This window comes from Typopeltis vanoorti, chromosome 10 (genome assembly GCF_054136105.1).
Source record: "Typopeltis vanoorti isolate ZY-2024b chromosome 10, IOZ_Tvanoo_1.0, whole genome shotgun sequence".
NCBI lineage: Eukaryota > Metazoa > Arthropoda > Arachnida > Uropygi > Thelyphonidae > Typopeltis > Typopeltis vanoorti.
The window spans coordinates 102161172-102178643 of NC_143558.1; the positions used below are offsets into that span (position 1 = coordinate 102161172).

Sequence of the window (17472 nt, forward strand, 5' to 3'; positions counted from 1 at the left end):
GTTCTAATTTCTCATCAAAATGTGTAATATTTATATCATTCTTATAGATCTCTTTTAATTTTTCCACATAGCTCGGAGCCCCTGGCGGCTTCCAGGTCTGATACTCACTTTATCTCACTTGCGTTTGTACCTAACCATGTGTAAAGGGGGATTTCCTAGGTCCTGACTTGTCATAATGATGACATTATGGCATATGTATATCTTATATCCTTTCTGTGTGTCTATAATAGATTAGTTTACTCATTGCAGGAGGACATACTCTCTGTAACCATAATATCCAGCAAAGCCATCTTGAACACATTCAGCATTGATGCAATTCTTGCATGGTGCATTGGGTGAGCTGAGGGGTAAAAATCTGAAAATCCTGCTTTGCAGACTAAACATGGAAAAATTTTCAAGCCACTTCATGCCTCCATTAAGCAGGGTGGTGGTGGTGGTGTTTTGTACCATGTGATAAAATTCATCTGTCACCTAGAGACATTAACGAAACATTCGTGCCCATTCAACTCATGGCCTGTTATTTGTTGAACTGATATATGCCGACCACATAGTCATCTAGGCCATTGATGTCAGTTATGGTGAACAGTGACCATGGAAATATTTGCAGAAATGTATTGGGCTTAGGTGATGGAGGTTATTCATAGGAATGTAGTAGTGAATTTATTGTCACAGGTATTTACAGAAGATGCAGTCCACACCCTCAGTTAAGGTAATAATTTTGCTATCAGCTCTAGACAATTTCCTGTTCTGGAAATCAAGACCAGTGTCAAACATAGGATTCACAGTTTGTCTCCTACAATTGTTAATGATGTTTGTTGGGATGTTAACCAGCATTCTAATAAAATCCAAACCTCCTAATGTCAACATTCTACCAAAAAAAAAAAGCATGCTTAAAAAAAACTTATTGTATAAGTTTTTTTAAGCAAACAGCAAAATACAATAGCAAATAAGCTGTTATAACCAAAGCAGATAAAGGTAATGCAACCATCATAATGGATCAAAAAATATATAATAAGAAAATGAGCTCTTCTGAAAAACTTAAGAAACAGCTGAATCATTTCCCTTCCCTTAACATGCAACCCATCCTCCATTAAAAATTCTGTTCACTTTAAGACTAATAAAAATTGTTCACCTAAACAATTCAGGCATTATGATCAGCTTTCATATTACTTCATTATTAAAGAGTATACCACTTACAGAAACCCTTGACCTTAAGCTACATCCCCCCCCCAACATATTTCACTTTTTTTTTTTTAATTGAGAATCCATCCACAAGAAGTTAGTGAACTTGAAGTTCTCTAGTGCCAGGTATAGGCAAGAAGGAACTTATTCATATTTGACTTGAAGGCCTTTGGATTATATTCTTGGGAGTTTGTTCCAGATGGCTGCAGCGGAAGGGATAAATGAAAATGAAAAGTTTGTTCTGTGAGTTTAGAGTTGAACTGTGAGAGTGTGTTGATTGTTGCTATGCTTGTTTAGATGGATTTGACAGAGAGTGGGAGAATTATTGATGCCAGTTGTGGTGAACAGTGGTTGTAGAAGTAATTATAGAAGATACATGCATTGAAAATTGGACAGGTCCTTTTCTATATAGAATCCAGTATTTTTAGAGAACTTCTAGAGTTCTTCTCCTGGCACTAGAGAACTTCAAGTTCACTAACTTCTTGTGGATGGATTCTCAATTAAAAAAAAAAAAGTGAAATATGTTGGGGGGGGGATGTAGCTTAAGGTCAAGGGTTTCTGTAAGTGGTATACTCTTTAATAATGAAGTAATATGAAAGCTGATCATAATGCCTGAATTGTTTAGGTGAACAATTTTTATTAGTCTTAGGGCATCAATTTTTTATATAAGCTGAAATATTGCCATCAAGTAGAGGTAAAGGATTTAGTTGAGTGAGTCTTGCTAGTTTGCAAGGGGGGATCTATTATAGGATGGAGAGAGTCATTGGGATGAATTTTAGGTAAACTATATCTTTGGGGAGGGGGGGGGATAGGGACTAAAATGGATGAGATTTTTAACTTCAGTGAGCTAAGATGTGACATTCTTCAGTGATCTTTTTTCTGGGAATTAGAGGTCAATTGACCGAATGGATAGCATATCCGCTCTCCAGATAAAAGGCTGTGGGTTCGAATCCCACCATGGGCATGGATGTTTGTGATAGTCTGTGGAAATACCAGTGGTGGTCAGCGGTAGATAGCATTGGGATAGTTGCGGTTAGTTGGTGATTGAATGGTGGAGATGGAGTTGTAGAGCAGGTGCCCTCCCTCGATGAGTCCTTGGACTCCCTGGACATGTCAAATAATAATCTAGAGGGTTGTAAGTGTGGTCCCTGAATAACACATTCATTTTTCAATTGTATTTGCTAATATTGAGGACTGCAGTAGCATTATTATTACTGGCTCTAGTAATTAATACATTTTTGTCTTTGCATACTTTATAGAGACATAGTTGATTGTTGGAGAGATTATTTTTTAGGTGGCAAAGCGTGCATAAGGATGTTAACCATGTCTAGCAGGATGCTGTTGTTGGCAGTATTTGGAGGTGTTGAATTTTAAATGAAAATATTTTAACTAAGAAATATCTCATTCAGAATTTAACAAGAAAAAAAAAAACTAAAAGGGGAAATGCTTGTAAATAAGTAAAGATACTAGTTTGTTTAAAGAATTATACCAATACAAATTTTTAAATATTAATTAAAGGTAAAAGATATCATTTATGTGTAAAAGATTATAATGTAAGAAGTTTTTTCTCTATAGGATATATGTTAGAGCATAGTAACGAAGGTTCAAAGTCCACTAACAACAACTTTGGATAAATTGTGTAGCCGACGCAAATTGTTTTACGTGCAAACGGCACACTCACAGCAGTGTCTTCCGGGAAGATGCGGCACGTGTACGAAGTATTCCAGGAAGCTAGAAATGAAAATAGGAGCTGGGCGCAAAAAGAAAGTGTCGGGCAGAAAGTTTGGGTGAAGAGGGCGCTAGAGATACGAGGTATAAAATGGGTTCCCCCCATTCAAGGCTTTTTAGGTTTTTTTATCTGGAATTGCTGGAGAATTTCTTGTGGAGTCGGGAAGAGATCGAGTTCGGGATCTAATTGATAGCGGGCAGCTATTCTCTGCTGTCGGTTCGCGATGTCGTGCGGAAAAAATAGACGAAGAAATATTCGGTACTCTTCCGAGTAAGCTTGAAGAAACTGGCCGCTGCATATGTTCACATGGGTCAACCCGAGCCATGCTGTTTCCAATTGAGAATGCAATGGAAGGACAGAACAATGAAGTCCAAATCTAGCCCATGAGTCAATCACAAGGATGAGATCGAACATTCGGAGGGGAAGATATAAAAAAAATGACAGACTGAATGAGTTCCAAGAATGTGGTAATGTAAAACCCTTTTATAATTCTTTTGTTAAGAAAGAACGGAATATTGTGTTATGGAAGAAAAGAGATGTTATGTTATAGAACTCTAAACTCGTAGGAAGAACTATAGCGAGATCTAGAAACCAGTTCTAGAATCTAAAGGCTGTTTCCTTAGTATTTATGTGAATGAGTAGTAGTAAACTTGAAAGGGCATTCCATTTAGGACTTTAGGTTTCTAGTTTAACATCTCTTCCACTTAATGTTTTATTTTGGTGCATGTGCTATTACAATTTTTGTATTATTCCTAGAAGATATCTCTGTGATAGGGATGAAATATTTGAACTATTAAACCAGCGCCTAAGCCTTACTACACAACTGAAACGTTGCTCTGTGAAATAGAGGTTGAAGTGAGTCAGTGAGGGAGAAATGATCTATGAGCCATTTTGCTCTCTTCTGGATAGCACTGAGAATTTTTACAGAGGTTTCAGCTACACCACCCCTATTGTGTGAACCGTATTCCAAGGACAGGTGGATTTATTATTTGTATAGAGCTAGTAGCCAGATGGTTGTTTCATATATATATATATATATATATATATATTTTCCTACAAAAGGACTAGAGCAGCACTCTCTCTAGTCACGTTCTTTTTTCTGTTAACTCAGATGAAGGCCGCCAACACATTGTGAACTGGACAGAAACTTCTAATATCCATGTGTGTGCTATGATGAACTTGAAAGAAAGATTGTCGAATCTAGAGAAATTACATTAGATTCTTCCCATATCAATAACAGCCTAAGTTTCAATCTCTCTGATGCACACGTTGCCTCTGTTCAATACTGGCGCACTCGTGACAGCACGTAGTCAACTTTTATTTGGAACTCAAGCTCGCTGTACTACTGTCTTTTGTACCAGTACTGTTAATGCAATTTTTAAGTCTGTTATTTTTTGTATATTTCTTTGATTGTGATACCTGAAAAAGTTGATCCATTCAACGAAACTAGTAAACTAGTAGTATCTTTTTAAATAAACCATGTCACCTCTTTATCTCTCGGTATCAATCATTTAAACTAATTAATAATATATATATATATATATATATATATATATATATACAGTGCTCTGCTTTATCTTTGTAAATTCCAAAATTTCAGTATTATTATTATTATTATTACAAGAGACCTCCATGGAGTCAGAGACTCAAGTCTTCTCTTAAATTCATTAACACTATTCTGAATTCACAACCATCAAAGGCAAGCTATTCCAGTCATGCACTGCTCTATTAGAGAATAATCTAGCTTTCAACTCTTTCTTGGCTGCATTCATTCTGAATTTCCATGGATGCTTTCTTAGACTATCCCCATCTTCCATAAAATGAAAAATTTCAACTGGTATCACCCTTTCAGAAGTTTGTTGGTCTCTTATCATGCTGCTGCTCTTTCTCCTGTTTCTCTCCTTGTAATCTACATTCTACAGTCCCAATATTATATTTAATACTCTCCTTTGCGCATGCTCTGCACTATATTAGGTTGTATCAAAGCCTTGTCAAGACAGAAAAAATGACTCATTCTTGCTTGTCAATGTTTGTTTATGCATTGCAATTATCCTCTGAGTCATATTCACGATCTTTGTTATATGGCTTCTGAACTTCAACTTCCTATATACTAAAACTCCAAGATCCCTAGCCTTGTCATTTTAGCATAATCCCACCAATAATGAGATATCCACCACTGTTGGATATCTCATTACACCAAAGTGCACAACTTCATATTTACTGACATTGAATTGATAATTGTTTTTACATACAATTCCAGCTAATTAAAATCATTCTGCAAGTACTTCATGTCAGTTATGTTCCTGATTACCTTGCCTATCTTTGCATCAATAGCAAATAGCTATATGTTTCCTGTTAAAACCTTCCCAATATCATTAACATTACGATTGAATAACAATGGATTACACCAGAATAATTACATCAGTAGCCACCTTACATTTTGCAGACTCACATCCCCCATATACTACTTTTTGATATCCGTTGGTTAGCCATCTTATTCAAACTAGTAGTTTATAATCCAATCGCATATCCTCTAACTTATACAACAGCCTTCCATGCTGAATTCTATCAAAAGCTTAAACATAATCCAAAAGGATCATTGCATATTCATTCCCCCCTTGTCTAACAAAGCCGTCATATTATAAACTGTGAGCAAGTTACTCAAACATTATCTTCTCTGAATAAATCCACACTGTTCATTGCAATATATACAGTCTCTATCAACCCATTTCTATATAGGATCACTTACCAACTTTTCTAAAATCTTTGTATTTTATGGATATCTGGATGTGTTGTGGTATATCTGTTTTCATTATTCAGCTTAACTGGGACTTGGTCATCAAATGCATTTAATTACTAAAGTAAGACTTAACATGGTCATTTCAATCCTTATAGAGAATTGTATCGTTATACATCTATTTCCATTTCTGCCTAACTACTTGTCCTGGATTCTTGATCATTACTTGTACAAATTGGTGATTTGTTACATATGTCCTGGCATTACCCCATATGTGAAATTAATTAATTTTTTCCACTCTATGCTGATATTAGCAAAAAAGGATGCTTTATATGTAAGATTTTTCATTAACTTTCTTTGCACATCTTTACTTATTTTTTAAATTAACTTCTTAGGTGACTGAAGGATGCAGAATGCCTGTACGCATGAGAAATAGTGAAGACTGGCGTAAGTATTTACCTTTTTAAAGGAAAAACCTTCAAAAAATAGTATTATTTGACTACTTTATTTTACATTTCACAAAAAAATTCTGCTATTATAGAAAAAATAATAAGTTCAAGGGAAAATGTCTGCAGCAGTGAGTTTTTATGCATTATATGGTAGTATGTAAAAGAAAATTTTTAAATATGAAAAATTACAAGACAGTATGAAAACACAGCAGAACACAAACACTGAAACAACCATTGCATTAATTTAAAAAAAAAAAATAAAAAAAAAAAACCTGTTTTCTCATGTAATTCTTATATATACTATAAGATTTACATGAGAAAATTGTGAAAATGTGCACTTCTGCTACACTCTTTATACTGTGATTATACATGTTATTCTCTTCCTCATTGTTGATGTTAAACTCATTTCAGGATTGTCCATCCACTCTGCTGACTACTCACAATACAGTCATACTCCTATCATATGACACCTTATGACTCTTATCATATGACACCTACTCCTAAAAATAGTTCAGTGCAAACAAAGTTTGCACTGAACTATTTTTAGGAGTAGACAACTGGTATAAAGAAGTTAATGACTTCACATCATTGACCTTGCCTTAGTATCCTATAATGCAAAGCACATATCCTTATGGACATTTATAAAAATATAACATGGACATGTGTAATGGTGTCACAAGGTGTGATACTTTTTGGCTACTCGTATATGGAAATATGACTTCTTCATTCCTTCAACCCTGGTATCACCTCTGGGTCTGGCTCCCACTGATGAGACCTCAATAAAGGTCAGAACCAGTCTGGGTAGTGGCCCTTCCCATAATGCATTGCATTATGCATGTCCGTAAGGATATGTGCTTTGCATTATTGGGATACTAAGGCAAGTGATGTGAAGTCATTATCTTCTTTATACAAGTTGTCCAGTCCTAAAATAGTTCAGGTTCAGCTCATATTCTTGGATAAAGGATTAAACCATGAATATAATTTCTTGTTATCTTTAATTTATTACCATCATATAGCATCACTCTTCCCCCCTCACTTGTATATGCATGTAATGGTTTAATAATGTTTTCAAGCGGTTGTGTGTTTAAATGACATAAATTATTATTGTTATTATTATATGGTATGTCAATGGAGTTTGGAGACTCATTGTGGAAGAACCAAATTAATGTTTATACACACAAAACCTATCATTCTTCTCCTTAAACTCATTCAGCTAATTCTGGCAATCCATTCTACTTGTTTACCACTCTCCACACAAAAAATCTTGACCACACTCTTACACAACTTCCACAGATGACCTCTAGTTCCCTGACTATTTGTCAGATATTGAAAAATTTACACAGAAAAAAATACACAGGAAGTTAAAGAGGCAGTGAAGGAAAAGAAGAAAGCATATCAAAAGTTCCTGGCAAATAAGTCAGTTTTTGCTCTTAGAGAATACAGAGACAAATGTAAGAAAGCGAAACACTGTGTAAAACTAGCTAAACAAAAGTCATGGGAGGACTTTGGCAAGAACATGGAAAATAAATATCAAGAAGGTGGTAAGATATTCTGGTGGTTGTTGAAGAAGCTTAGAAATGGAGGAAAGAGTGCTGTAAAAGGAGTTAGAGATGATAAAGGTGACATGAAAACGGGAGAAAAAGATATCCTTGAAGTATTGATAATTACTTCGAAAAATTGCTAAATGAAACAAGCAGTGATAGTACAGTGGTAAAAAACACTCAACAGGCATACAGTCAGGAATACATATCCATACTTAAAGTAGAAAAAGCCATCAAAGGCTTGAAATGTGGAAAGGCAGCACGAGTAGATGATATTTGACCAGAAATGCTGAAGTATGGTGGTATAAAAGTCTTACAGTGGCTGCACTGCATAGTTCAGAAAGCCTGGACAGAGGGACGAGTTCCTGACTATTGGAGTAGAGCTCTAATAGTACCCATATATAAAAAAGGAAATAAAACTGAATGTGAGAATTACAGAGGTGTTTCCCTACTGAGTGTTCCTGGCAAGATCTATGCAAGTATACTTGAGAAACGGTTGAGAAGAATTGTGGAAAAGAGCTTGGTGAAAACAAGCTGGATTCAGGCCAAATAGCAGCTGTCAGGATCAGATCTTCACTTTACTACAAATAGTTGAGAAAGCATGGGAATATAACAAAGATCTGTATTTAAGTTTTATCGATCTGGAAAAGGCATATGACAAGGTGCCAAGAGAGAAACTATTCAATACGCTACAGTTATATGGTTTCAATGGGGCATTATATCAAGCAATACTTTGTCTTTATTTGAGTTGTAAGTCAGCAGTTAAAATTGAAGGAAGTACAGGAAGATGATTTAATGATAAATCTGGTGCGAGACAAGGATGTACATTATCTATTATGGATTTCCTTCATAATGGATCGCATTATGAAGGAAAGTGGTATTAAACATGATATCAGAATCGGAGATGTTAATGTCAGCTCTTTGCTTTATGCGGAAGATGTTATGCTTCTGTATAAATCTGCTACAAGTTTGCAAGATTCCTGGACTAAATTGAATAACTGTTGTAATAGATATAGTATGAAGATCAGCATTGAAAAGACAAAGACAATGAAAATAGGTAGAATTGTTGAAAATGTCAACTGTGTTGTGGAACAAGTAAAACATTTCAGCTACTTAGGCATGATTTTTAGTGAAGATGGTAAATTAAATATGGAAATAGACAACAGAATCAACAAAGCTGGCATGGTGGGAAGTCAATTGAATAAATTCATATGGAATAAGAGAGAAATTAGTTGGAACACTAAATTAGTGTTCCGAGAACACTAATACAAGACAGTGTTCAAACTAGTTTTAACTTATGGATCTGAGAGCTGAGTAGAAGTAAAACACTTGATGAAAGACTAGAGACCGCAGATATGAGAGTCTGAGAAAGATTAGAGGCATGAACAGATGGCATCAATGGCAATATCATATTAATAACGAGGATATTAGGAAAGAACTTGACATTGTCAGCATCCAGGAATGCATTAGCAGAGCTAATCTCAGGTGGTATGGTCACTTAAACAGAATGGGCAAGGAAGGATTAGCAAAACAAGTGTTCTCTGCCAGGTTGGCAGGAAAACAACCCAGAGGTAGACCAAGATATAGGTGGATTGATACGGTACAAAGTGCCTTAGACGATAGAAATATAAGATCTGATAATGTTGGAGTCTTGACAAGTAACAGACTGATTTGGTGGAAAATTATAGATAGGAAGCTAGTAATGATGTAAATTTTTCATGTTGTACTATCATATCCTGTACGCCCCTTGAGGGTACATGTCAGGAATTTGATGATGGTCTTCCTATGAGTGTTTCATCTGCCAACCTAGCAAAGAACATTTGTTTTTCTTTGCTCCTCTCCCATTCTGATTAAGTGATGGTATAGGAAAGGAAACATACTAACTCAGATTGGTTCTGCTAATAATGGCAAACTTTTTCCTAATATCCTCATTTTTAATAAGATACTTTCATTGATGCTATCTCTTCACTCCTTAATCTTTCTCAGAACTCTCATATATGTGGTCTTTAGATTTCTGACTCAACTCTCAGATCCATAAGTTGGTTTGAACACTGCCTTTTATAGAGCTAATTTATTCATCATCATACGTATCAAGGATTTAGGCCTAGTATGGCCTGTTCTGGCCTTAGAAGTCATCGTTGAATCGTTTAAGAGGACGTCCTGGTTTTCTTTTTCCTAATGGCTTGTACTTTAAGGCTTGTTTTGGTAATCTTTCTGTTTTCATTCTTTGAAAGTGTTCCATCCATCTATGTTTATATTTTTTAATTTTTTCAATTATTGGTTCTTGGTTTAATTCTTTCATAATATCTTTGTTTCTTTTGTGATCAAATAGGGTATACTTTGCAGTTTTTCTCATAAACTTCATTTCTGCTGTTGTTAATCTTTGTTTGTCTTTTTGTTTTATTGTCCAGATTTCGCTTCCATACATTAAGACTGGTAGGGCTAATGTATTGTATACTTTTAGCCTGGCTTGTTTTAAATATAGAGTTAATTACACCTGTTATTTTTAAATATTTTGCAATTTTTAGGTTTATATCGTTTTCATTTTCATATGTGATCATACATCCTAGGTAGTTAAACGAATTCACCTGTTCTAAGATCTTGTTATCTATTACTATTTTAGTTCTTGCTGGATCTTTTCCTTCAAAGGCCATAGTTTTTGATTTTTCTGTTGATATTATCATTCCATAATCTTTGGATATCTCATTTAGATCTAAAATAGCTTTCTGTAAGTTATCTCCAGAATTTGTAATTATTATTTGGTCGTCTGCAAAGAGGAGAGTGTTTAAGTTAACTGTAGGTGAAAGTTTAATTCCTTGATGTAAATTTTTACTCCATTTTATTATTATTTCATTTAAGTAGATATTAAAAAGAGTTGCTGAGAGGGGACATCCCTGTCGGACCCCTTGGTTTATCTCTCTTGTATATGATAGCTCATGATTTAATCTTATTTGTATTTGATTATTTTCATATATACTTGTGACAGCTTTTAGGATATTATTTGGTATTTGTGTTTCTTTTAACTTTGTCAAATGCTTTTTCAAAGTCAATAAATGCAATATGTGTTTCTAAATTATATTCTCTTCTTTTCTCTATTATTAATTTTAGGCAGAAGGCTGGGTCTATACATGATCGTCCTTTTCTAAATCCATTTTGTTCCTCTAGAATCCTCTAGAATAAAGTTTTCAGAATATTTCATTAGTTTGTTATTTAAGATTCTGCTGTATATTTTGTAACATGAATTTAGTATACTGATAACTCTATAGTTTTTAGGGTCATCTCTATTACCTTTCTTAAAGATAGGAATCACAATTGCTTTTTTCCATTCTATTGGGGGGGATACCAGTTGAGTAAATTTTATTTAAAAATAATAAGAGTCTTCCTTTGAATCTTGTTCCTGCGTATTTATATAGTTCTGAACCTAGCTTATCTTCTCCAGGTGATTTTCTGTTTCTTGTTTCTTTCAGGCTGATTTCTAATTCTTCTTCAGTTATTTTCGTTAATTGTTTGCCAGTTGTCTTTTTTAAAATATTTGTCTGTCCACAGTTCTGTGTAGTAATTTAGAAATTCTTCTAATTTCAATTCAGTGTTTAATTTTATGTTTTCTTTGGTATCTGCATTTAGGTGTTTCAAAATCTTATATACATTGGGTCTTATTTTATATAAATCATATTCTAAATTAGAAACAAATTTATTCCATGATTCTCTATGTCTTTTTCTGACTTCTCTTTTAGCTATGGCTCTTATTCTTTTATATTCTATTTCATCTTCTAATCTTTTACTGCTTAACCATTTGTGATAGGCTTCTTTTTTCTTTTTGATTATTTCTTTGATTGTATCATCCCAGATCTTCAGTTTTTTTCTTTTATTGAATTTTTTGGTCTTTCCTAAGCTTTCATTTGCTGCTGCATTTAGTATCGTTTTTATATTAAGCCATTCTATTTCTATTTCTTCATTTTGTTTTATTTTATCTAGATACTGGTTAATTCTTTGTTCATATAGCCATTGTACATTTGTGTCATTCAATAGTCTAGTTTTATAAACAAATGTTTCAATTTTTCTTTCTGTTCTTGTTACTTGTAGCCATTTAGGTGGTAATCTTAATTTTATTTTAACAAGGAAGTGGTCACTGCTTATTTCATATCCTCTGTGAACTCTAACATCTAGTGAAAATTTTGATGTCTTTTCATTTAATATGAAGTAATCTAATATTGATTTCCATCCTCTTGCTGCCCAAGTATATTTATGTATGTCTTTATGTTTATAGAAGGAATTCATTATTTTTAGGTTATTATAAACCACAAAGTCAATCAATTTTTTACCATTTCTGTTTAGAGTGTGTTCTCCATGTATTCCTATATTATTATTAATTTTCGTGTTTCCAATTCTTGCATTTAAGTCTCCTGCTAAAATTATGTAATCATTTTTATTTATTTTATTCTATATGTTTTGTAGCTGATTATAAAAATCAATATTATCCTGTTCTCTTCCTTCTTCTGGGGCATATAAACCAATTATTGTTAAATAGCCTCTATCTATTTTTATTCTAGCTTCTATTATTCTTTCATTCCATAATTTATAATGTTTTAACTATTTTGAAAGGGAGTTATGAATCCAAATCATGACTCCTGCTTGTGCTCTTTGGTCTCTGTCGACTCCACTGTATATCACATTAAAATTTTCAGTTCTCATAGTTCCTTTTAATTTCTTTTTTGTTTCAGTGATTACTGCTATTTTAAAGTTTCTTTCATTTAATAACTTTTCTAATTCTATTTCTTTATATGCTATTCCTCTTACATTCCAGTTTGCTATGTGTATTATATTTTGTCGTTTCCATTTTCATTTTCCCTTTTCCATTCCAGGGTCATTTCCCATAGATTCAATCCGATTATCTTTTTCTGTCAGCTTACAAGTATGGTTATGTTCTCCATGTCAGGGGACTATCCTGACGATGGAATAGTTCAGTGGTAGGGCTGCTACCTTAAGGTTTCTGAACTCGCCTTCTTCCGAATTTAAACCCATAGGAGGAATAGGGTATATTGAAGGGGAAAGGGTAGATTATAGAAGAAATATAGTAAGGTTTATAGAGAGGACATAGTTGTAAGGCCAGAAATGAAAAGACCCCATGGCCCTCGAGTACTCTAATAGCACAAGGGTCATAAAGTAAGAAGAGTTGGCTGATAAGGCCTTATAGGAAAGATTAAAGTAAGTGGGTCTTCCTCAAAGTAGAAGAAGGAGAGGATAGATCCAGCTAGGGGTCTATGGGAGTACCGCTTCCCTTACATTCAAGATGATTGCCCCTTATGGCCCTGTTGGTCCACGAGTCCTTATTCAGTATATTCGGACCACCCCACCATATATATACACATGCACACGCATGTACATACACACACACACACATGGTGGGCTCCCCTATCCGCCACCCAGGGGACGTGCTCTCTAGGGGTTACAGGGTCCCCTGAGAGAGCTAATTTATTGATTTCACTAATTTCTTTCTTATTCCATATAAATTTATTACGCTGACTTCCTAACATACCAGCTTTACTCATTCTGTTATCTATTTCCATATTTAATTTGCAATTTCACTCAAATGAAATAGAAATTGGAAGTGATTGCTATTTAGTTTTGAGCAGGATAAAATTGAATTTCTTGGACAATGCTGTGCTCAATTATCAAATTATAAAAGAAGACTGTAATAAGAAAGTTTTAAAATGAATTAAAGTTGAACAGCTTTCAGAAGTGAACTGTAGAGTCAAATGCATCAACACACAGACATCATTCAAGAAAAACTGAAAGAGTTTGAAAGCAAGAACCAAACCTTGGATATTCAGTAGCAAACATTGATTGATTCAGGCAGAGAGGCATGTGCTTAGGTTGTGTGCAAGGATAGAAAAATTAGAACTCTATGGTGGAAGGAAAAGAGGAAAGCATACCGAAAGTTCCTGGCAAGTAAGTCAGCTTGTTCTCTTAGAGCAGGCGTGGCCAACTTCATTCTATAAGAGGGCCAATATATGATGAGTGGTAGCGTCACTGGCCGCAGACTTTTAGACAGAACTTGGTCGAAACTAATAGCTAAATTGATAATACATATAATTTAATATAGTTTTTATCCTGCTGCAGGCCGCACACAATCATATTCTGGCAAAATATTCTGGAGACTATTGAAAAGCTTAGAAATGGAGGAAAGAGTACTAGAAAAGAAACAGGGATAATAAAGGTGATATGAAAACTGAAGATAAAGATATTCTAAATGCGTGGAGTAATTGCTTTGAAGATTGCTAAATGAAACAAGCAGTGTCAGTATGGCAGTAGAAACTCCCATCAGGGATGCAGTCAGGAATACATATCCATACTTGAAGTAGAAAAAGTCATCAAAAACTTGAAATGTAGAAAGGCAACTGGAATAAATGATATTCGACCAGAAATGCTCAAAATATGCAGGTATAAAAGTTTTACAGTGGCTGCACTACATAATTCAGAAATCCTGGACAGATAGTGCAATTCTTGGTGATTGGAGCAGAGCTCTCTACTATGTATGTATAAAAAAGCTAGGAGGCTTGTCTGCAGGGTTCAGTGGTGTTGCGGTTCTTTGCAATCTTTCACCCTATGGTCCGGAATTTGGATGCAAGGCTTGCTGTTGTGCTGGTATGGCTTAGTCATTGCTTGTGTTGTGTCCCCTTTTCACCATCCTATAATTGTTAATTCCTCTTACAAGTTTATATTTTATCTTGTTTGTAACAAATTTCTTACTATACGTGATATCACCCAAATACAAAGTATCTAAGCTCTTGCTCCCCTTAGTATCCTAAAAATTTATATTTTTTTGCTGTGCCATTTAGGACATTTAGTTTATGAAAGAAAATTAAAACAAGAAGCAATTTCTTACACGTGTTTAGGTGTGAAACAATTATGCAGTTGTGACCTTGAACTCGCAACTTAATTTTTCTTCCCCTCGCAGCTAGATTCGTACGTTATTACAAGCGGTGCATTGAATGGCAATTTCAGACATCTGAGTTCTCAATGAGCAAAAGTTTATTATACACATAAGCACAATATAATACATTAAAAATCGTTAAAACTCAATTCAATACTAAGCTGAGGCAATATAAAGCAATACTAGCAAAACACAAATGATAGGTTACAAAATTCTATGTGGGAAGGGCGATTATGCGGCCACAAAAGACTCCACACATATGATAAAAGGATATCCTCACAAATGTTAACAATTGACTAAAACTTCTCATCTGTCTGAGCACAATATTATGATACAATACCTTAATTAACACAATTAGGTTTCCAACCATTAGCTCACAAGAGTAATATGGGTTAAACAGTCCTATCGCTACAATAGTAACCACATTCGATTCTTCAGACAGCTCTCAGACAAAATATAGATGACATGCATAAGTTACTAGACACACGGTTATTTATCTATTAATACAGACAAGCTTATTCTCTTTCTATTCCTAAATGCACTAAAGTCCTAGTTCAACTCTCGTTCAAGTCTTTTAATAGATCGGTAACTGAACTACAATCACAGCTACATAAGATTTGAAATAGTATAAGATTTTATGATACTATTTGATAAGGATCTTCTATGCTAGTCTCTTCTCTTACTTGTCTGTAATTTCTGAGGACGAATTCTTCCGTAGTGGACCATAATCCGAGATTTCTCGGATCAAGGTGGGCCTTCATGTCTTGAGCACATCAAGTTTCTTCCATGGAAACACAATGGATCTGCGATTCGGTAGTCATGAGATTCACTACGAGGCCACCTACTTTTCCACAGATTCTTCTTTTTTGTCAAGAACACGGTCGATATAACATGCAGTAGTTACCCTTCTTCTCCGCTGTACGGCATCCCTCCTTTCTATAATAGGGAAATAAGACCAAAATCCCGCTTACTTTGTTCATTGTCATAGCGGAAGGAGAGAACTCCTGACCGTCACTCAGGAAAACCACATAAGACAACCCATACGAAGACTGGAGAACCAAGAGAGAACCTCGTGTGTGTGTGTGTGTGGGGGGTCTTAACCCTTTTATACCATGACCCTATCGGTACTTCTGCAATTAATCCTCCTCCTCCCCGATGTCTGGATACGCTTCCTGTGACCAGTTAGGGTGGTGTTTTTCTGCCGAAAATTCCCTCGTGCCGTGTGCATGTGACTGACTCGTGGCGACGTCTAAAATCGGGAACTTTGACCTTGGACCTTACCTTGATTCTTGCTAACCCTATGAGTCACATTCACTAAACTTTATCAGCTTACCAAAATTTTCTAAGAATTGACATAAAACTATAATCCCTTGTTTCAATTGTTTAACATTGAGTCTTTATATGCAAAATTCTTATAACCAATATTCTATAATTTAATTACCTTATTTTCATCATATTACAAGAAATTTTCTTATGTGAGTTAACAAATATTTTCAGTTGTATTTCACACTTAAATGCAAGTATATTTTTCCTTTTTGTTAAAGGTTCCTACTTGTTAAATTGTGATCAAAATAAATTCTTTTAGTAACTTTATTAATCACAAACTTTAACACTTGCCAGCCAATGGGCATTCATGTGTGGCTCCATGGTTGATGGGGAGCTCTGGTGGCAAATCAAAAACCTCCTTGATCATGAATTCATCCTCAAACATTTTAGGAGTCCTAACAAAGTCCTAACCACTGATACCATAGATACAATGTTTGGTAACAGAAGTAAGAAACAAAAGATATATGATACTAATATAAATATATTAGTGTTTTTGATCATCCATACCACAAGTGAAAAGCCAATAGTGAAAATGTCACCCTCCTTTATTCAGAAGGGTTTAGAAGGACTGGTAGGACCTCCCAAAACTAATAATAAAGTATGTTCTGGTGAAATCCTTGTGGAAACATTGTGTCAACAACACCCATGTTGCTCCCAGTCATTTTATTTGGTATACCACCCATCAATAAGTGGAATAACAAAATATTCACAAATCACAGTGACGCCTCATAAAACACTCAATTCTTGTAGAGGAGTGATATCAGAATGGTGTCATTCTGATATCACTTTGCACTGAGCATCAAGGATTCTCCTACATTGTAGGATAATCCTTGATGCATCTTAAGATGCATCAGATGTCTAAGTCTCCAACATCTGTAAAAGCAGAGTATCTCAACTATCTCGTTAGAACGTACATGCATACATCCCTAATCCACTAAGGTGCTTTAAATGTCAGAAATATGGGCATGTCAAAGCCACCTGTCATGGCTCTACTACCTATTACCTGATGTGGTAGTCAAGAGCATGATAACAAATCTTGATCTGCAGAAAAAAGCTGAATGTGTCAACTCTCAGGGAGATCATCCAGCTTACTCTTGTACATGTCAGAAGTGGAAGGATGAAATAGAAATACAAAAAAATTAAAACAGAACAAAACATCATATCAAGATGCAAAAAAGAAAGTTAGCCGCCACTGCACCTGCTCTGAGATCCTCTTATGCTGAGAGGATAACAATTAAGAAAATGTCAGCAGCCTATTCCACCATCTGATAATTTCACCATACATGAACTTTATAATCGCTAGTGCTTCTCTGTTGAGCATATCAATCGCATGACCTACGGTCTTACTCCAGGACTTACTACATTCATTTGATGAGAACCCAATTGTCCAAAAAATTTATGGCAAAGATACACTTAAAAGTAAACTGACAGACACCCACACAGAAAAAATGGATACTCCGCTATCCACTGAAAGTAAATTAAACTTGCTAACTGACCCTGACACATCAGATCTATTGAATATTTTACCATAGGAAGAGATAGACACTGGTCATCCATACTTTTCAAAAAACAAT

General features: G+C 34.9%; 1 protein-coding gene across 2 annotated transcripts in view; it reads left to right on the top strand.

Moving 5' to 3' along the window:
- Nucleotides 1-17472, top strand: part of Tip60 (Histone acetyltransferase Tip60) — a 298625-nt gene that overhangs the window by 23623 nt on the left and 257530 nt on the right. For both annotated transcript variants that reach the window (XM_090398626.1, XM_090398627.1), the window contains exon 2: nt 6044-6095. In XM_090398626.1, the coding sequence (XP_090254752.1) occupies nt 6044-6095 (52 nt within the window). The remainder of the gene's footprint in view (nt 1-6043; nt 6096-17472) is intronic.